The following is a 21,969-nucleotide window of genomic DNA, read 5'->3' on the forward strand; positions in this document are numbered from 1 at the left end:
CAGAGGTAAGAAAGACGTAAAATGTGTCTCTTAATATAGGCTAGTCAGAAGTTGTAAAGCTATATAGTTCCAAGGCCTCACTCATCCAGTAGGCTAGCACATAGTTGACAGAAATGGTCCTTCAGCAAAGTCTGTACTGAATTCATCTCCTCTACAATTCTGTAATTTATCAAAATGATCTCTAGAGAGAGGTTTGACAGGTCCCACTCTTAAGTATGCTTTAAGTTTATAGTTTATGCTTGGGGAGGTTTATTTCTGGTATTAAAAATTATTGGGGTTTTGGGGTGGGTTTCTAAATTTTTATAGTTTAAAAATAAAGTATACTTTTAAAATTTTATTTTAACAGTATACTGGATGATGACTTGGTTGGTCCAAAGGTCATTCAGCCAGCATACATTTCTTTCCATTTAGAACACTTTGATAAAGAAATAACTGCTAGGACTCTATAGCAGATACAAATAGAGGTGCTTATATTTAATTTTTAAAGGCAGTCCTATATATAGTTGTATGATGAACCATAATAGCTCTTATGGACAACATTTATTAGCTCAGATATTATCAGGAGAGCAATCAGTGAAGAACATGAAATCTCAAATATGATCCCAAAATGCTTTAATATTGATGCAGAAGTCCTTAAGTTCAACAGCAAGCAATAGGATGTTTATCCTATGACCAGATATGACTTCCCAAGAAACTGGATCCTGTGAGGCAGTTGGTCTTCACAATTCTTGCCAAGGACAGAGCTGCTGGAAATCATTTGATCATTTTTTCCTTTTTAAAGGAGGAAAGGTAAGAACAGGTAGACAGAACTCTTCTAGCAAAGACCCCAACACCCTCTTGATTATCAATACCCGTGGACACTATTCAGTCCTTATTTTACTTCTGTGTCCTTAGCTTCTAAACCCACTCTATTTCCGCTACCTTTCTGAATGATTCATTTCAGTTTTCAATCGGTGTTTGCACTTCTTCCTGAACAGTGCTGGTGTTGCCTATGATTCTGTTACTGGCTTTTCTTACATATACACACATCTCCCTGGGCACTGCATTCAGTTCTACACCTTCCACAATTACCTAAACATTGTCAGTTCAGGGTTGGATCACTATGCTCTTATTTACGATGTCTGGGCTTTATCTAGATATACCTTAGCTGTCTCAAATTAAACTTCAAGTTAAACTGAATGCATCATTTTCACTACTACCACAACTCTCACTACCTACCCTTCTAAAACCTGGTCTCTTCCTTGCTGTATTTTATGGTTATGTGAATGGTGCTATTGTCCAGCAACTCAGGTTAAAACCCTGAGTGGCATTAGATACTTTTCTCTCCATCAAATTTTTTCAACCTAGTTGCCCTACTACTACTGCCTAGATTTGATAATGTCAGTGCCCATAGTATAAAGGCGCTGAGCACCTTAATCTGGAATTCAAGGCTGTGGGGAAGAAGAAACAACACTGTGGAAGAATGCTATATAAAAAGTGTTAAGTTTTACTGTTTGTTGAACATTCAGTGCAACTGTTAAATGATCCAGAAGAAGCCTTACAACTGAATTCATTCTTATAAAGCTGCTGCTAACCAGTCAGTTTTCATGTTTATTACCACTTGCTGCTGCTAGAAATAAAACTTGGAGCTAATATATTTTACTGACTTGGTTTTTTAACGGTACAGCAAGCAGCAGCACAAATCTCAGGATTCTCAGAACAGTTCTAATCACAGTGTAAACCAAAACTAAACCACAGAAAAACAGGAAATGGGTGTGTCAAATTTAATAACAAGAGGGTCACCAGGTGGCCACATCCTCCCCTTGCTTCATACCTTCTGTTCCAATCCATTCTGCCCTCATAAATTTGAGTGCAAACAAGGTTGGTTGTACAAAGAGGTCAAAAGCAGCCCTTAGGAAGCATTATCTCTCAAACAAACATGTGGATTATGTTTCAAAACAAGATACAAAACTCAGCACCTCTTTCATTTAAAAAAGAAAAAGTGAAGAAACTTTTGGTAAAAAAAAAAAAAAAAAATCCAGAATATTCTCATAGCTGCCTGGGGAGTAGATTTTCATTCTTCCACATAGACAGATGCCTTTATCTCCACAGAAGGCCACTTGGACTAAAACCAAACTGAGTCCGTTACTCATTCCCTCTCCGGCTCTTCTTGTGGCTTTTCTTAGATCTGAAATGGCAACACATACAAATCATTAAATTTAACAGCTGTTTGGGAACCTGGGCAAGGACTTTTGAGGAAGACTGGGATATGCTAACACTGATGGGGACAGAGATGATACGCAACATTCATAAATATACTTGGTGTTTTTATGTTTAAGAGTAACACTGAGTTAGGCATTATTCTCCAAAATTTACCATTGAGGAAATGACCTCTGAGAGATTGAGTGCACCTAACAGTGTACAGCATATAGAAGTTTCTAATAAAAGTTTATCAAATGAAAGTGACTTGTCCAATGTCACTCAACTGTTAAGTGTTAAAAGTTGGGACTGAACCCCATGTCTCCCGAGATTAAAGCTCATGCCTTTATCGAAAGCTGCAATCCTACAAAGGAAAAACAAAACACAGTATATATAGTTCTAGTAATTTTCAGGGCAACAGCCCAACTTTGTCCTGTAATTAAGGAGAATTCCTGAGTATCTCCATCAATACAAGAAAATTTCAGGTCCACCTTAGTTGTAATTGGGACTTTAATTTCTGAATAAAGAGTGAAATTCTTAAGTCAAAATAGAGGTTAATCCATACCTTTCAGGAGACTTTGAGTGGCTCCTGTGTCTGTGACTACGGTGATGACCTGGGGAAGAAAAGGCTATTGAATGAGATTCTACCCTCCTATTCCTCCACTGTCATTTCTCCCAATTCCTTTCATTGGCTTAATATTTTTTGGCCTATGGTAGGGACACTGTTGATAGCGGAGAACTGAACTCACTTCATATGTATTCACAAGGCTTTATGGCTAAATTTCAAAAATATCACATTGGGTATTTACCACTAATCTGTTAAGTCTTACTCCTATAATTTCAGATGAAAAAACTGAAGCACATCCTCCTATCAACAAAGCTGGTAAGTGACAGTTAAGATGTGAACTCTAATTTTCAAATTCTATATCCACTTCCTTTTTTTCTAGACAATATAAAGTAAGGTACTACTGTACTGCAGGAGGCTCATTGCTCCTATTACATTTCTTTAAGACAACCAATAGCAAAAGGCCCAAATGCTATACCTGGGGACTTGGAGCGGGATCTATGCCGTCTGTCTCGGGACCTGCTGCGATGACGTCTTGGACTCTTGCTCCGATGCCTTTCTCGGCGAGGGGAGGGGCTGTGGAAATGACTGGTCAGACTCCCGTATCTGTCTGACAGTGTAAACACAACAACAGCATCCCCCTCCCCAAATCCCTATCCTTCATCACAAGTCACTAAAGGCCTACCTCCTTCTTTTGGGAGACCGACTCCGCCTATATGGAAAGAAAAAAGAGAAAGAAGAACTTTAGTAGGTGCACTGGATATCGTAAATTGCAAAAATTACCCCAATTCTTCACCCAACTCTGTTATCCATGTCCTTTGTCATGTAACTTTAATACCCTCTGACTCCAAGTCTGGGATTGGCCATGTGACTTGGCTTTGGCCAGTGGGATACTTGTACATGTGATGCAAGCAGATACTGGAAAGATACTTGCATAGTTGGGCTTGTTTGCTCTTGTATTCTGCCACTGCCATGGGAACAGACCTAACCTCGCCTAGAATGTGGCACACAGAGAAGAGATGAGCTGCCCCAGTCACCCTAGCTAAGGCCATCCTATACTAGCCGAAAGACAACTGACTGCACCAGATGAGGGACACAGCTTGTACTCAGAAAACCTCCTATCTTAAGCCCAGCTTAAACCACTGACCACAGACCTGTGAACTAAATAACTGTCTGCCACTGAGGTTTTGTGAGTGGTTGTTTTGTAGCAACTAATACATTGACAAGCAGACATTCTCCATAGGCTGGCATTTTTCCTTCCATGAAGTCCAAACTTCTACGCTACAGTGCTTAATGTCTCCCTGGAAGAGGCCAATGACTAGGGCCTTAACCTTCTGGGAGACCGACTCCTACTCCTCCGATAGCGTAGTGTGGGAGAGCGTCGGGGCTTGTCCAAGTCTCGGTAGCTTCTCCGGCGGTGATCAGGTGACGGCACTCTTTCCAACTGGAAAAGAGATAGAATGGGTCAGTGATGAGCACAGGCTTATAGACAGCCATCTAGGAACACAGTTTACACTCTCCTCCCCATCCCGTCCCAAATTCCACCTCCAAGTGACTTTAAAACAGTAATTTGAATACATGGATAACCCTAAGGACAAAAAAAGCAAATAAAAAAATTTTTTTAATGTTTCTAATAATCCCATTATTGTTCTAGTGCTGGTACCATTATTCTGGGACTATATAAGAGTAGTGAGAGGTAAGTAAGTATGCTTATCTTCTTAAGAAGATGGATTTCCAATGTGAAAGAAAAGAGATGCAGATGTAAGATCGATAAGATTAAGTACAAACTCATAGTGTACTTGAAGCGTAAAAAAATGTTTCCCCTAGCTTTGTTAACTGTAAAGTCCTAGAAACACCTGTAGAAATGAGCCCAGACTGTGGTCTCTAAATATCATATCCCAATTAATGCAACCAAGGGCTTCTTGGAAAACTGGCTAATTCTAGGTCCAGGCTAGAAGGTAACAAGACATGACTAGAACATATATCAGAAAGCAAGGGGCTGAGACTACTATGATTGTATCAAAAAGTCTCACAAGTCAAGTTGAGGGGCCCCCACTGGCCAAAGATGGGACAATTTGAGCATCAACAAGGACAATAATGGTCCAAAACACACCAAATATGCTTAAATCCATGAACTCACAATGTTACCAAGGGCAAAAGAGCTTTCCTCCTTGGGAGGATACTATCAAATCAACTCATTATTTTAAAAACTGATAAAGGGAAATAATCCAATAATTTATCTTACCTTTCTTATATAAACTGTACCTATGAAAAACTAAATGTTGATTTGGGAGGTTTCTCTTTATAGCAGTGTTACAGGTAACAAATGATGAAGAAATAATTAGAATATCACCATTTCACAACCCCTAATGGATCTAGGCAAAGATCATCAGTGGCTCCTAATATTACAAAAAGAGAGACAGCCAGACTTTGCTCATCCTGGGGGCAGTATACACTATTACCTATGAAGTAGTGTTGCTCTACTCCAAAGGGGATAAAAACCCCAAATCCAATTAAAGCCTCTAGACTCAAGAACTAGTTTACAGTAAATACACGGGACAAATGAACATGTTAAGTGACACCACAGGGACACAATCACACAAATTCAGATTGTGAGAATTTGTACAGAATGTTATGACCTGATATATTTAAAATCTGCAAGAGGAAAAATTAACAATGGATGGAATTGACAGACTACAAGATGAACCAGTTACAATTTATGGACCTTGTTTGAATACTAGTTCAGACTATTAAAAATGTAGGATAGCTGGGGAAATGTGAACACTGAATATTTAATGAGATTAAGGCATCATTGTTCATTTGGGGGGTGATGATGGTATATGGTTTTGCTTAAAAAAGGGGCCCTTGTCTTTTCTGAAATATTATGAAATATATGATGGCTGTGATCTGCTTCAAGGTAACTGATAGGGGACAACTGGGTAGAGATGTGGAGGAAACAAAACAGCTGAGTTGATCACTGTTGAAGCTAGGTGATGGGTAGATGGAGGCACATTCTCTCCACTTTGGTATGTGATTAAATTTTACATTAAAAAAAAAAAAGGGGGGGCTTCCCTGGTGGCGCAGTGGTTGAGAATCTGCCTGCCAATGCAGGGGACACGGGTTCGAGCCCTGGTCTGGGAAGATCCCACATGCCGCGGAGCAGCTGGGCCCGTGAGCCACAACTACTGAGCCTGCGCGTCTGGAGCTTGTGCTCCGCAATAAGAGAGGCCGCGATAGTGAGAGGCCCGCGCACCGCGATGAAGACTGGCCCCCGCTTACCGCAACTAGAGAAAGCCCTCGCACAGAAATGAAGACCCAACACAGCCAATCAATCAATCAATCAAGTGAAAAAAAAAAAGGAGTAATTAAAATTGTAAAAAAAAAAAAAAAAAAAGAATGCCTACTTTTGGTCCTCTCACCACAGAAAAGCACCTCAGTCTTGCCTGGCTTTCAATTCATGAATGATTGCGCTTCCTTTAGCACTTAACTTAAATGGAGCCTACTAGCTCAGAGCTACACTTCCATCTACACTGTCTCAGTATCCATAGGCCAGAATTTCTTGTATTTCCCCCAGCCTTTTTCTATACATATTCTTATAATTTTAATCACAAATGTTTTAGATCCTTTTTTTTTTTTTTTAACTTACCACAAGCATTTCCACATTATCGTATACTTTTTTTTCTTTCAGCCACACTACACGTTATGCCAGCTCTTAGTTCCCCGACCAGGGATTGAACCCGCGCCCCCTGCAGTGTTTGCGTGGAGTCTTAACCACTGGACCGCCAGGGAAGTCCCTATCATATACTTCTCATAATACTTTTAATGGCGGCCTAATAGTCTGTTGAATTGATATAATAGTTTACCTGACTGCTCCCTGACAGCTTGCTTGTTTTCAACTTTTCAGCATTTTAACAAGTAGTGAAAGAACATGACCATGCAGTAGGTGGGGTTTTTCCCCTAAACTAGGATTACTCCTTAGTATGCATTCAATTATGAACAGTATTGTTTTTGTCCCAAGTATTTATTTTAATAGCTACCACTTATTAGGCAATTATGTCCCAAAGCTAATGGCTTTATGTATATCATTTCATTTAATGCTCACAACAGTCCTAAAAGAAAGGTATCATAATCCTTGCTTTATAGAAGAGAAAATGGTGATTATGTAATTTGCACAAGATTATACCGCTAGTAAACAGCAAAGCTGAGATATGGATCAAGGTCTATTTAACTCTAAATTCTATACTCTTAATGATTACATATTGCATTTTTTGGTTGAAGAAAGTTAAAAATTAAAGTTTGAAAACAAAACAAGACCATTCCCATTCCCTGTAACTTTCCCTCCTCCAACCCTTAAGCTCCCAGGTGTCTGACCTTCTCATCCTCTTCTTCCTCCTCTTCGCTGGACTCCACGTCATCCATGTCCTCTTCTAGAGCGCTAACCCGAGGCTCCAGTTGCTCAGCTTCCTCTAGCACATAGCGTTTCTACAGAGAACACAGTGAGAGCTGGGGGGGGCTTGCTATCTCCTCTATGTCCTGAAGCTGCAACACTGGGCTTCTGGGAGTGACAGAAAACCTGTGGTGCAGCAGGTGAGGCAATTTCATTTCAAAGACATCCTAGACAGTTCAAGATTTTCCTAAGGAGTTTAGCATACCTGGAATCTATATATTTTTTTAAGTTCCCCTGTAAAGAGATAAATACAAAGTGGAAGAGAGCATCACTTTTCTATTGCCTCTATTCCCTGTGATCTTATATTCTAAGGTCACTAGAATATCAGTCAGTATAGGTATAGCCTTGGATAAAAAATATGGGCTTCACACACAAGGGCCAATAGTTTGAGACTGTGTTGGCTGGTAGTTCTGCCAGGAGAGGCTCAGACCAGAATATAACCCAATAGATCCACTGAGACTCAGCCCAGTTTGGGGGTTTGGGTCCTGCTCTGAAGTAGCACCAACTCTCGACTAGACCCAGAATTTAGGGGAGCTGTCTACAGTCATGCATTTTGAACAAGGCTCAGGATATAAACAATCCATCTCCTGGTTCCATTTCTTCTAAGATGTGGCTTAGCAGTCCTTACTGAGTGTCTAAGGACCTGAAAGGCAAAGGTGAGTTTAAAACTGACAAATGGACTGGCTGGGTCATAAGACCCCTTACCATTTTTTGTGCCAAGGACATAAAGATCATTGGATGGCCCTAAAATAAACTAACATTTGTTCTCTATTTTGCTCTCACTCATCACTAACAAAATTCTATAAAGATTAGGAGAAATGAGACAAAGATGCCATTTAGTGAAGTCAATCCCTTGAAAAAGGGCTCCTTGGAAAGGATCACCACAGTCTGGGATCTAGGACTGCATCAGACAGGGCGTCTAGAATCCCTAATGTTCACCAGACTTGGAAGTGACTGAAGTCAATGTATTAACTTACAGTATCTGTGTTTGACAAAATTAGAATTCATTCCAGAGCAACTCCTTGCCAATGTCAGGGCACATGAGAAGCTAAATTGATGCCCTATGAGTTGCTTAATAGGAACAGAAATCAAAGCAGAAGGTGGTCTTAAGGGTCATTTCATCCAGGACATAGAGAGGCCCACACCAGAACACACCTCTTGGTGATATAACAGGTATCAGTCATATTTCAATTTCTCTCTCCTCAGTGAGGGTTGCTTTGTGGTCTTTCCTTCTAGCCTACAGGCAGACTACCTCATTTGCGTCAATATGCTTGCTTAGAGATGACTGAGCATTGGAACCCTTAGTTACAACTGACTGCACTTCAGAGTATTCCATTTCTTGCAGTATTTCTAAAAATAATAGTAGCAGCTAAGGATAATAAATGTGAGAATTGGGCCCTGAAATCAGGTTTTCAGATTTGAAATGTCATTCTTTTCACTACATAGTCTACAGTAGCCAATATGGAAAAGGAGAAATAATTTTCAGAATTATTTTCTAGGATTTTCTGTAACTGAGTCACTGTGGAGGAAGAGTCGTTCATTGCATTTAACTGTGAGCACTCATCTACCAACTACCTTTGTCCATCTGGTTTGCTGCCTCGAGCAAATTTACCTGACCCATTTATTATGTATCTGTAATCCATTCTATTCTCTACTTTGAAGTTTTTCAGATCCCTTTGATCTGTTTTTTATTGAGGTGAAATTCACATAATACACAATTAACAATTTTAAAGTATAAAATTCAATGCTATTCCATCACCACCTCTCACTAGTTTAAAAACTTTCTCATCACACCAGAAAAACACCCCATACCTATTAAGGAATCACTCCTCATTCCCCCTTCCCTGAATCCACTGGTAACCGCGGATCTGCTTTGTCTCTATTTATTTGCCTTGTCTGAATATACCGTATAAAGAGAATCATATACTATGTGACCTTTGATCTTTAAACTATTCCTTATAGTTTATATCTAGCAAGGAAATGAGCACCTCAAAGCAGGTGGGACACAGCAAATTGCTTCAGAATTACTGAGCTGCAGTAGGATCAAAAAAGAGACCTGAAGTTCTGGATCCTCCCAGTTTGGGTTTCTGTGGTTGCTTAAAACTTAAGAATTTGCTCGCATCCCCCATCTTAAACACTGTTTCTGCGACCCTTTCATTAATGCTGCTGATTCTTACATAGACATCAGAATAAGAGAATAGTAGAGCACTAAGAGCAAAAGACCCTTCCTCTACAGGTATTCCAATGACTTTTGCAATACATTTTATAGTTTCATTGAGGTATAATCGATACACAATAAACTACATTTTTAAAGTATACAATTTGATGAGTGTTGAGTTGTACTGTATACAACTGTAAGCCATTACATCAATATAATGGATATATCCACCCCACCCAACAGTTTACTTGTGCTCCTTTGTGATTTCTCATTCCCTTTCCTCCCCACTCCCTTACCCTGCACCTAGGCAACCACTGTTCCTTTTTGTCACTATAGTTTACATTTATTAGAAAGGAATTATACAGTACATACAGTTTTTTGTCTTTTTTCACTCAGCACAATTACTTTGTGATTCATCCACGCTGTTGTGTATCCATAGTTCATTTTTGCTGCTGAGTAGTACCAATGTATGGACACATCACAATCTGTATCCATTCACTTGATGGACATTTGGGCTGTTTCCAGTTTCTGGCCATTACAAATAAAACTGTTATGATTATCTGTGCTTATGTCTTTGTGTGGACATGTGCTTTCGTTTCTCGAGTAAATAACTTAGAAGTGGAATAGCTGGATTGTATGGTTAACTTAAGAAACTGGCAAACTTTTCCAAAGAGGTTGTACCATTTTATATTGTCACCAATAGGATATGGAGACTTCCAGTTCCTCCACATCCTCGCCAACACCTGATAGGGTCAGTCTGATTTTACACATTCTACTAGGCATTCTAGTAGAATGCCTTTAATTTGCATTTCCATAATGATTAACGGTATGGAACAAATTTTTATGTGCTATTGGCCAACTATATATTTTCTTTGGTAAAATGTCTATTAGAATCTTTTGTTCATTTGTCCACCGAGTTGTTATTCAGTTCAAGAGTCCTTTATATAGTATAGATTCAAGAACTTTGGTGGATATATGTTGCGCAAATATATTCTTCCAGTCTATGGCCTGCCTTTTTAGTTCTGTAATAGTGTCTTTTGAAAGGGAAGTTTTTAATTTTTATAAAGGTCAATTTATTAATTTTTAATAAATCATGGTTTTATGTCTTATTATAGGAATTTGTCAAACCCAAGGTCACTAAGATTTTCACCTACATTTTTCTTCTTTATGTTATACTCTTAGCTTTTATGAGACTATTATCCCCTTCAAGTTTATGAGCTAAGGATAGAGATTCATTGGTTTCCATATGGCTATTCAACTGTTTTAGCACCATTTGTGGAAAAGATTATCCTTTCTCAACTGTATTGCCCTAACATCTCTGTAGAAAACCAACTGACCATATATATGTACACTTATTTCTGGTCCCTTTACTTTGTTCCATTTATCTACTTGTCTAGCTTTATGCCAACACAACACTGTCTTGGAATCAGGTAGTGTTTGTCCTCCTAATTTGTTCTTTTCCAAAGTTGTTTTGTATATTCTAGGTCCTCTGCATATTCATATAAATTTGAGAATCAGTTTGTCAAGTTATATCAAATTTTATTTGGATTTTGATTGGAACTGAATTGAATCTACAGACTAATTTGGGAGAATTGACAACTTAACAATTCTAAGTCACGGTATAAAATATACCGTGGACATGATATATCTCCATTTACTTAAGTCTTCTTTAATTTCCATCAGTAATGCAATGTTTTATAGTTTTAAGTCTTACACATATTTTGACAAAATTATCCTTAATTATTTTAAATTTTTTGATACTGTTGTAAATGGTATCTTTTTAGCAAAAATTCAAATTCCAGTTGTTTATAGCTAGTGTACAGAAATACAACCGATTTTTGTACATTGACCTTGTATCCTGCAATTCTGCATAAACAGATGAATGGGTAAACAAATTGTGGTATATCCATACAATGGAATACTATTCAGCAACAAATGAAATAAAAAACTATTGAAACGTGCAACAACATGGATAAATTTCAACTCTCCACTATAGACCATTCCCTTTCTCTTTAGGCTACCTACTATATCTGTTTTCTCTTTGTATTTTACAATATTATTTTTAAAATCATATGCTGTAAGACTCATTCTTGAAAGATGCTTCACGGACAATCATTTCTCACTAGGAAAGGGAGGTAAGACGATAAAGATGATATTTAAGGTGGGTCAGTCTCCCATTCCTGACCTTCCTTTCATCTGTTTTATATCCTAGATGTTTATATGAAGATCAATTTGAAAAAAAAGCTGCTCACAAAGCTTAAAAACCTACTCTACTACAATCTCCTTAATATAACATTTTAAAGAACAAAATTTTCTTGTGTTATTCACTTTTAAAGCCCTACCCTTCAATCACTTTTTCTGTTTTCTTCTCACTCCCAATCTCCTATCTTTCTCATAGACATGAAGACTGCTTATTAGGAGGACCATAAGAAAAAAGCAAACAACCCCATTAAAAAAAAATGGACAGAAGAATTAAATAGATATTTTTCCAAAAGGGACATGCAGATGGCCAATAGGCACATGAAAAGATGTTCAACATCACTAATCATCAGGGAAATGCAAATCAAAAAAGCCACAATGAGATATCACCTCACACTTGTCAGAATAGCTATCATCACAAAAAATGCAAATAACAAATGTTGGCAAGGATGTGGAGAAAAGGGAACCCTCATATAGTATCGGTGGGAATGTAAATTGGTGCGGCCACTGTGGAAAACATTATGGAGGTTTCTCAAAAAAAATAAAAACAGAACTACCATATGACTCAGCAATTCCACTCCTGGGTAAATACCCAAAAAAACCCAAAACCACTAATTTGAAAAGATACATGCACACCAATGTTCACAGAAGTATTATTTACAATTGCCAAGACATGGAAGCAACCTAAGTGTCCGTCAACAGATGAATGGATAAAGAAGATGTGGTACATATATACAATGGAATATTACTCAGCCATTAAAAAGAACAAAATAATGCCACTTGCAGCAACATGGATGGACCTAGAGATTGTCATACTGAGTGAAGTCAGTCAGACAGAGAAAGACAAATATACGATATCACTTATATGTGGAATCTTAAAAAAATGGTAAAAATGAACTGATTTACAAAACAAATAGAGTCACAGATGCAGAAAACAAACTTATGGTTAGCAGAGGGGGAAGAGGGGGGAGAGATAAATTGGGAGATTGGGATTGACATATACACACTATTATATATAAAATAGATAACTAATAAGGACCTACTGTATAGCACAGGGAACTCTAGTCAATACTCTGTAATGACCTATATGGGAAAAGAATCTAAAAAAGAGTGGATATATGTATAACTGATTCACTTTACTGTACACCTGAAACTAATACAACCTTGTAAATCAACTATACTCCAATAAAAAAAAAAAAAACTAAAGTATATTGTCATAATTACATTAATTTTTTATAAAGAAATATAATAATATATGTATATTTGGAACAAAAAAGAAAATGTAGTATATATATACAATGGAATACTACTCAGCCATAAAAAAGAATGAAATTTTGCCATTTGCAGCAACATGGATGGACTTGGGGGATATTATTATTATTTTAAAATTATTTACTGTACAATGCAGGGAATATAGCCAGTATTTTATAATAACTATAAATGGAGTAGAACCCTTAAATATTGTAAATCACTATACTGTATACCTATTAATTTACATAATACTGTACATCAACTATACTTCAATTAAAAAAAATTCTGAGCTCCATGGTGTTTTATCATGTATGCGTGTAAAGAGATCTTTACACACATTTTATTGTGTACTGTGTATTGTGTGTGTATGACCTTTATCTCTTACCTGTAGCCGGGGCAGAATGATATCACAGACTCTCTCACTGTGCAGTAGTTCATCAATAAATTCATCCACATGCATCAGTTCAAACTCTGAAAGAAAAATCATAAGCTCAAGTAACTTGGAAATAAATTTAAATAGCCAAAAAGTAAAAGAAGTGTAAGACTCTTTATGTAAGATATCTAACAGCGTACTTGGTATAGAAAGTGTGAATTCTCTGCAGCTTCCCTTTGCCTGCACATTCACTAATAAAGCTATTGCAGTGTGGCAGTTACACTGAAGGGACTACTGTCAAACCTGGGCTCAAACTACAGCCTTTCATATTCTTGTCATCACCACCTATCTTCATTCATTCAGCTCCCTTTTATTGAGGCCATTTATGTGCCATGCCTCTTCTAGGAGCTGGGGATAAAGGGATGAATGAAGCTGTTCCAATTAGCAGGAGAGACAAACACAAAAACAAGCACAAAGAGTCCTGAATTGTAATGGGGTAATGTTCATGAATAAAACCTATAACTCAAGAGCAATTTCTCACGTGAACCCACTAAGTTCCTGAATATAGAATATGTATCTTTTCCCCTGCATGGGTCAGCAAACTTTTTTTAAATTGACGTATAATTGACTTACAACATTATATTAGTTCCAGGTGTACAACATAGTGATTTGCTATTTTTAAGAATCACGTATCTTATATGGTAAGTGGAGCAATAGCTTTTTAGAATGTCTATGGTAAACATTACATTAGTTCAGTGGTTCTTAGTTCTTAGTTCAGTGGTGTTGCCCCCTGCAACTATCGGGTGCTCTAGTGGGTAGAAGCCAGGGATGCTACTAAACAGCCTATGATGCACTGGACAGCTCCCCACAACGAAGAAATATCTGGCCCAAATTGTCACTAGGTTTAAAAACCCTATCTTAGTTTAACATAATATAGTCATAACTAAGTAATTTCATGATGGCCATGACCATGTCCATTTGTTCACCATATTATTTCCAGTACATAGCATAGTACCTGCCATAACATTGACACCTAATATGTATTTATTCAATGAATGAATAAGTTAATAAAAGAATAATACCAGATTCTTAACTTCTACTCCTTAGTGTAATATGTAGAGGGTAAAGGCAAATGCTACTAATCTTTTGTTATGATATTAAGTGAGAAAAAGTTCTGACTGCATTCCCTGAATCCCATTTTACCACAAAATGTGTCTCTTTGTAAAAGGTATGGAGCTGCCCCTCCTGGATACACTTATTATTTTTCAGTGGGATTCCTACATAAGTATGAGTACAGTCTATATACTGCAAGGTGAAGTATCATACAAGAGAGGCCAGTAGAAAGAACTGTGAAGGTGTAATGTATGGAAAACTAACCTTGTCTGGGAGGTCTGGAGAAGGATTTTACAGCAAAGGTCATTCAGGAGCTAGATCTTTATGGGATGGAGTACATGATGCAAAGCAAGGATTAACATGAGATGCAGTTGGCAAGGCAGGCAGACGGGCAGACTGGGTAAGGTCGAAAGGAAGCTAATAGTCTAATGGAGTACTACTCCCCATGAGAGAGAAGGAGGACCTGACTGAAGACAGTAACAATCTGGACTAAGAGCAACACTCACAGTGTATGTGACAATGTGACACTAGAGATACTGGTGAAATAAAAACTGGCTCAGGGATGAAGGTCTAGACACCTGGCACCATACTCACCTCCATTTCGGTTCTGGCTCTTGATTTTTCTATAGTCGTTGTATAGAGGCTCCAAGTACTTGTAGCAATCAATTGCAGTGCCTGTCAACCTCATGTAAAGTGCTCCCAACATGCGGACATACCTGACAGATAGATGAGAGTGAAACAACAGGCCATCCTAAAAAGTTCCTGAGTTTTACAACTGGCTTTTCTCATGACAGTAGTGGATAAACAAATTCTTTCTTCTCTTTGGCAGATGAGAAAGCTAAATTTTTAGAAGCAGCATGGGGCAGTAGAAAGATAGCTAAAATATGGAGACCTGTGTTCAAGTTCTCATTCTACCACTTACTGGCTGTGGTTACTTAGGATATGCTGCTCAACTTTCAGGGTCTATTATATCATCTGTAAAACTAAGATACAACCTATTTACTTCATGGGATTATTTTAAGAATCAAATGAGATACTAAATTTAACAACCGAAAGTATAAGATTTATTTACTAACAATACAACCAATTTACATAGACATGAATATATAAATTGTTGCTAGGAAGCAGAATGCTGGTTATGGAAAAAAGTCAAAGTCATCCGGGTTCAAATTCTGATTCCATTATTTACTAACTCTGTAACACTGGGCAATTTACTTGCTTTCTCAATCCTTATAAAATGTAGCTGATAGTCCCTAATTTGATGGCTTGGTGTATTAAGTAAAAAATGTATGTAAGGTGCTAAGCATAGCATATAGCACACAGTAAGTGCCTAATAAAAGTTAGCTGTTTTCTAGCCATTAATGTTTGTAAGATTCCTTTCTTTTCCCTTTCTCCTATATCCCAACTACCCACTCAAATCTCCACTTGGATAAAGAGTAGGCATTTGAAACTCAACAGTTTCTGTATATGACAAACAAGATAGAGTGGCAAAGGATATGGACTCTGAAACTAGCTTTGCCACTTACCAGCATTTGACCTTGGGGAAATCAATCTCTCTGTGCCTCAGTTTCCTCCCCTATATAATAGGGATAATAATTTTACAGGGTTTTTGTGAAGTTTAAATAAATTATTATATTAAATTTTTTAGAATAGAAGGTGGCACATAATAATCTATTATTATGTCTGTCTCCTATACTTGTCTGTGAGCTCCTTGAAAATGGATAATAAAATAATAAGAGCAGCTTATATTTTTGGGCCATATACCCTGCAACAGGCACTGTGTTGGGAGGTTTACTGTTCTGTCTTCCTTAATCCTCACATCTATCCTGAGTTGGTATTACTGTTTCATTTTATAGGTAAATAAAGTAAAATTTAGAAAATTAAGTAACTTCTCCAAGGTCACAGCTAATAAGTAACAGGGTCTGGACATGAACCTACATTTAACACCAAAGTTTCCCTCTTCTTTACCACACTATGTTGTTTTCTTCATCCTTAAGCATTCAGTGCTACCAACATATTAGGCACTCACTTCTGCCTAATATATGCTCAGTGAGTTTGTGAAATACTGTTTTTGGGGGAAAAGCCATCAAGACTGAGATAGTGAAGGAGAAGGTCAATACAGTCAAAACAGACAAAACACAAACTCAAGAAGCTCAAGAGCAAAATCCTAGAGTGGAACTCTGTGGAAATGAGATACACTGTTTTCACTCCTCTTAACTAAAGCCAAATTCTGGACCATGAAATTGAAGTTTTTATATTAGCTAATAAACATTTCACTCACTTGAAATCTTCATTTTTGATAAACTCTACAATGATATCCTTCTCGGGTTGAATCTGAAGCATCTTCAAGGTCAAACACAGAAAGGGAGTTGGCTTTATGTTGCCACCATAGACACCACCCACAAATCTTAACTCCATGGCTTTATCGACTACAAGTTCAGCTAAAAAACAAAAACAGAGTGGCATCTCAGACACATCAGGACTAAGCTTTTCCAGGTTTGAAGTGGAGAGAAGTTAAAGCTAGTTCAACGTTTGGTGCTCCTGAATTAACAGTTTAATACTAGGAGAACAAGAGTGTAATAATAATAATTAATAATAATAATAGTAGCAGCAGCCAATATACAATAAAAGATTACTACATAACAGGTACTCTGCTAAGCATTTCATATTATCTCATTTAATCTTCACAACAAGCCATGGAGGTAAGTTCTAGCATTGCCCTTGTTTTCAGCTAGGAAAATGAGGGCTAAGAAAGACTAAGTGATTTGCTCAAGGTCCAAAGCCAGAAAGTGGCAGGGCCTGGGTTTTAATCCAAGCAGTCTAACTTCAGAGTCCGTGCTTGGCATCATGTTAGGAGAAAAAAATGCCAGATTAAGAGTTAGAAAAAACAAAACAATAACAACAAACAACTCCTCAATAGCTACACAACCTTGAGCAAACTTCATCTAGACAATGGGAATAATAACCTTCCAATACTGCTGTCAAAATCAAACACTAGGGAAATACAGATCAATGGAACAGAGATAAACCCATGCACCTATGGTCAACTAATCTATGACAAAAGGAGGCAAAAATATACAATGGAGAAAAGACAGTCTCTTCAATAAGTGGTGCTGGGAAACTGGACAGCTACATATAAAAGAATGAAATTACAACACTCCCTAACACCATACACAAAAATAAACTCAAAATGGATTAAAGACCTAAATGTAAGACTGGACAATATAGGGCTTCCCTGGTGGCGCAGTGGTTGAGAATCTGCCTGCTAATGCAGGGGACACGGGTTCGAGCCCTGGTCTGGGAAGATACCACATGCCACGGAGCAACTGGGCCCGTGAGCCACAGCTACTGAGCCTGCGCGTCTGGAGCCTGTGCTCCGCAACAAGAGAGGCCGCGACAGTGAGAGGCCCGCGCACCGCGATGAAGAGTGGCCCCTGCTTGCCACAGCTAGAGGAAGCCCTCGCACAAGAAACGAAGTCCCAACACAGCCAAATAAATAAATAAATAATAATTAAAGGTGCTAATAATTAAAAAAAAAAAAAGACTGGACACTATAAAACTCTTAGAGGAAAATAGAGGAAGAACACTCTTTGACATAAATCACAGCAAGATCTTTTTTGACCCACCTCCTAGAGTAATGGAAATAAAAACAAAAATAAACAAATGGGACCTAATGAAACTTCAAAGCTTTTGCACAGCAAAAGAAACTATAAACAAGATGAAAAGACCACCCTCAGAATGGGAGAAAATATTTGCAAGCGAATCAACTGACAAAGGATTAATCTCCAAAATATATCAACAGCTCATGCAGCTCAACATTAAAAAAACAAACAACCCAGTCAAAAATGGGCAGAAGACCTAAATAGACATTTCTCCAAAGAAGACATAAAAATGGGCAAGAAGCACATGAAAAGATGCTCAACATCACTAATTATTAGAGAAATGAAAATCAAAACTACAATGAGGTATTACCTCATACTGGTTAGAATGGGCATCATCAGAAAATCTACAAACAGATGCTGAAGAGGGTGTGGAGAAAAGGGAACCCTCTTGCACTGTTGGTGGGAATGTAAATTGATACAGCCACTATGGAGAACAGTATGGAGGTTCCTTAAAAAACTAAAAATAGAATTACCATATGACCCAACAATCCCACTACTGGGCATATATCCAGAGAAAAACCATAATTCAAAAAGACACATGCACCCCAATGTTCACTACAGCACTATTTACAATAGCCAGGTCATGGAAGCAACCTAAATGCCCATCAGCAAACAAATGGATAAGGAAGATGTGGTACCTATATACAATGGAGTATTACTCAGCCATAAAAAGGAACAAAATTGGGTCATTTGTAGAGACGTGGATAGACCCAGAGACTGTCATACGGACTGAAGTAAGTCAGAAAGAGAAAAACAAGTATCGTATATTAACGCATATATGTGGAATCTAGAAAAATGGTACAGATGAACTGACTTGCAAGGCAGAAATATAGACACAGATGTAGAGAACAAACATATGGACACCAAGGGGGGAAAGCGGCGGGGGGTGGGGTGGGCGTGGTGGTGTGATGAATTGGGAGATTGGGATTGACATACATACACTAATATGTATAAAATAGATAACTAATAAGAACCTGCTGTATAAAAAAATAAATAAAAGTTTTAAAAAAATCAAAAACTAGGGACTTCCCTGGTGGTCCAGTGGTTAAGACTCCGCACTCCCAATGCAGGGGGCCCGGGATCGGTCCCTGGTCAGGGAACTAGATCCCACATGCCACAACTAAGACCCAGCTCAGCCAAATAAATAAATATTAAAAAAAAAAAAAATCAAACACTAGCTGTGTGAGCTAGGGCAAGTCATTTCACCTCTCTTTGAGCCTGTCAGTTCAAATTTGAATAATAAAGGTACAAAGTTAAGGGCTATAGTAAGAATCAAATGAGATAATGCAAACAAATGCTAATACCTACCTGACACACAGATAATAAATAAATAAATAAATGTTAGGTACTATTAATGGGAAATCACTTTATAAATCAGACTTCTCCAAGTTCCCTTAGGAAAAATTCTATATTAATTCATTCCATATTACAGTTGGCAATTTATATAGGTGCCAAGTACCAGAGATACAGGTAGAGGGATAAAGAAGAGGGACACAATGACTACTCTTATGGAGTTTACAGTCAGGCAAGGCAGAAAGCATTAAAAAAAATATTGAAAGTGTGATCAGTAGTTGAAAGAAGATGCAGAATGCAATGAAAATACATGACAAGGGAACATAACCTAGTGTTGGGGGGAAAAAGGTCATGAGTCCACTTTTGGACATACGGAGTTGGCATGCCTTGGAATCAGAGACTTAGATCTCAGGGAGAGATTTGGGCTGCAGAGATAAATTTAAAGGCATCTATATATATGAGGTAACTGTGGTAGGGAGATCATCCAAGAAGAAAACTATGGAATGAGAAAAAGCCCCCAAAGTGAACCTTACATGACTCCAAAATTTAATGGCGACTCAGAGAAACAATATGACTCATCCATGGACACACAGCTAGGGTGGTGGCAGAGCGGTAACAGCACAGGAGTAGTTAACAATGGTAACAGCACCACCACCACCACTGATCACTGAGTGCTTTTTATTAACATATAGCTGTAACTATACCAAACACTTTTTTCATCTTGTTTATGTTTTCCTTTGCTGTGCAAAAGCTTTTAAGTTTCACTAGGTACCATTTGTTTATTTTTGTTTTTATTTCCATTTCTCTAGCAGGTGGGTCAAAAAGGATCTTGCTGTGATTTATGTCATAGAGTGTTCTGCCTATGTTTTCCTCTAAGAGTTTTATAGTGTCTGGCCTTACATTTAGGTCTTTAATCCATTTTGAGTTTATTTTTGTGTATGGTGTTAGGGAGTGTTCTATTCATTCTTTTACATGTAGCTGTCCAGTTTTCCCAGCACCACTTATTGAAGAGGAAGTCTTTTCTCCATTGTATATTCTTGCCTCCTTTATCAAAAATAAGGTGACCATATGTGCGTGGGTTTATCTCTGGGCTTTCTATCCTGTTCCATTGATCTATATTTCTGTTTTTGTGCCAGTACCATACTATCTTGATGACTGTAGCTTTGTAGTAGTCTGAAGTAGGGAGCCTGATTCCTCCAGCTCCATTTTTCTTTCTCAAGATTGCTTTGGCTATTCAGGGTCTTTTGTGTTTCCATACAAATTGTGAAATTTTTTGTTCTAGCTCTGTGAAAAATGCCAGTGGTAGTTTGATAGGGATTGCATTGAATCTGTACATTGCTTTGGATAGTATAGTCATTTTCACAATGTTGATTCTTCCAATCCAAGAACATGGTATATCTCTCCATCTGTTTTTATCATCTTTAATTTCTTTCATCAGTGCTTTATAATTTTCTGCATACAGGTCTTTTGTCTCCTTAGGTAGGTTTATTCCCAGGTATTTTATTCTTTTTGTTGCAATGGTAAATGGGAGTGTTTCCTTAATTTCTCTTTCAGATTTTTCATCATTAGTGTATAGGAATGCAAGAGATTTCTGTGCATTAATTTTGTATCCTGCTACTTTACCAAATTCACTGATTTTCTGGTAGCATCTTTAGGATTCTCTATGTATAGTATCATGTCATCTGCAAACAGTAACAACTTTACTTCTTCTTTTCTGATCTGGATTCCTTTTATTATACCAAACACTGTTTATACATTTCATTTAATCCTTAGAACAACCCGTTGACCTTTGAGTTCGGTATTACTATGCTCATTTTACAGTAAAGAAAGCCATGGTTCACTGGGGTAACACAGCTCCAAAAAGAGGAGCCAGAATTCAACAAAGATCAAAGACTACCTGGAAGATTTCTCTGAAGAGAAATATATATATTATATATATATATATAATATATATATTTTTATATATATATTAAATATATATATATATATTTATATTAGGACTGGGATGTGGAAATACTGCAAATGGTCCAGATTTGAGGATAGGAAGATCATGAATTGGTTTCAGGCATATTGACATTCCTTTAAGACCTTCAGGGTCCCTGTGCTTAACACTGTTTGGAACCCAGCAAGTTATCATTAAACATGGAATGACTGAAAGAACCGCAACGTGACACCCTTCCGAATGAGGTCCTATCAGATCCATCTGTGTTCCCAAAGCCCAACACAAGACTAGGCACAGAGTAGGCGCTCAGATTTTTCTGAATGACTGTCAATGATTCCCCTCTAGTCTCACCCCCAGGGGGCCAGTCCTATCGGACTGGTCTGGAGAACTGGGCCACAGGACGACCGGGGTTGGGGCTGGGGGATTGGCGCGCTCTTGCTCACCTGTAAGGCCAAAGCACTCCTCTTTCCAGTATTTGGACTCATAAATGCGCGTCCGAATGATCTTCTCCACCAGATACTGAGGGTTGGTGCCGTGGATGCTGTGCGCATCTTTCACAGTACGGTTCGCCATTTTAGACCGCCTTCCGTTCTATTTCCGTCGGGTCCTTTAGGACGTCACATCCAGGTTAAAAAAACCGGAGTGGAATGGAGAAGGACGGAGGAAGTCTCACTAAATAGCTTGGGCGACCATCTTGAACCCGGAAATGTTTTAGAATCGGGCACTTTCTTGCGCGAACGGCGTAGCGTACCGAATCAATGATGGCCTCTGCCCGTTGACGGATGTAC

General features: G+C 38.1%; 1 protein-coding gene across 1 annotated transcript; it reads right to left on the reverse strand.

Annotated features, from left to right (window-relative positions):
• Positions 1-595: 595 nt before the first annotated feature.
• PRPF38A (pre-mRNA processing factor 38A) lies at positions 596-21,900 on the reverse strand. Its single transcript, XM_082371645.1, has 10 exons — positions 21,625-21,900; positions 16,566-16,725; positions 14,879-15,000; positions 13,184-13,269; positions 7,115-7,225; positions 4,075-4,187; positions 3,429-3,455; positions 3,222-3,319; positions 2,744-2,792; positions 596-2,167 (listed from the first exon to the last, which is right to left on the reverse strand). Exons 1-10 carry the CDS (start codon positions 21,752-21,754, stop codon positions 2,125-2,127), a joined length of 939 nt encoding a protein of 312 aa, XP_082227771.1. The 5' UTR covers positions 21,755-21,900; the 3' UTR covers positions 596-2,124.
• Positions 21,901-21,969: the final 69 nt, after the last annotated feature.

This window comes from Balaenoptera borealis (genome assembly GCF_965194805.1).
Source record: "Balaenoptera borealis genome assembly, chromosome: 1".
Taxonomy (NCBI): Eukaryota; Metazoa; Chordata; class Mammalia; order Artiodactyla; family Balaenopteridae; genus Balaenoptera; species Balaenoptera borealis.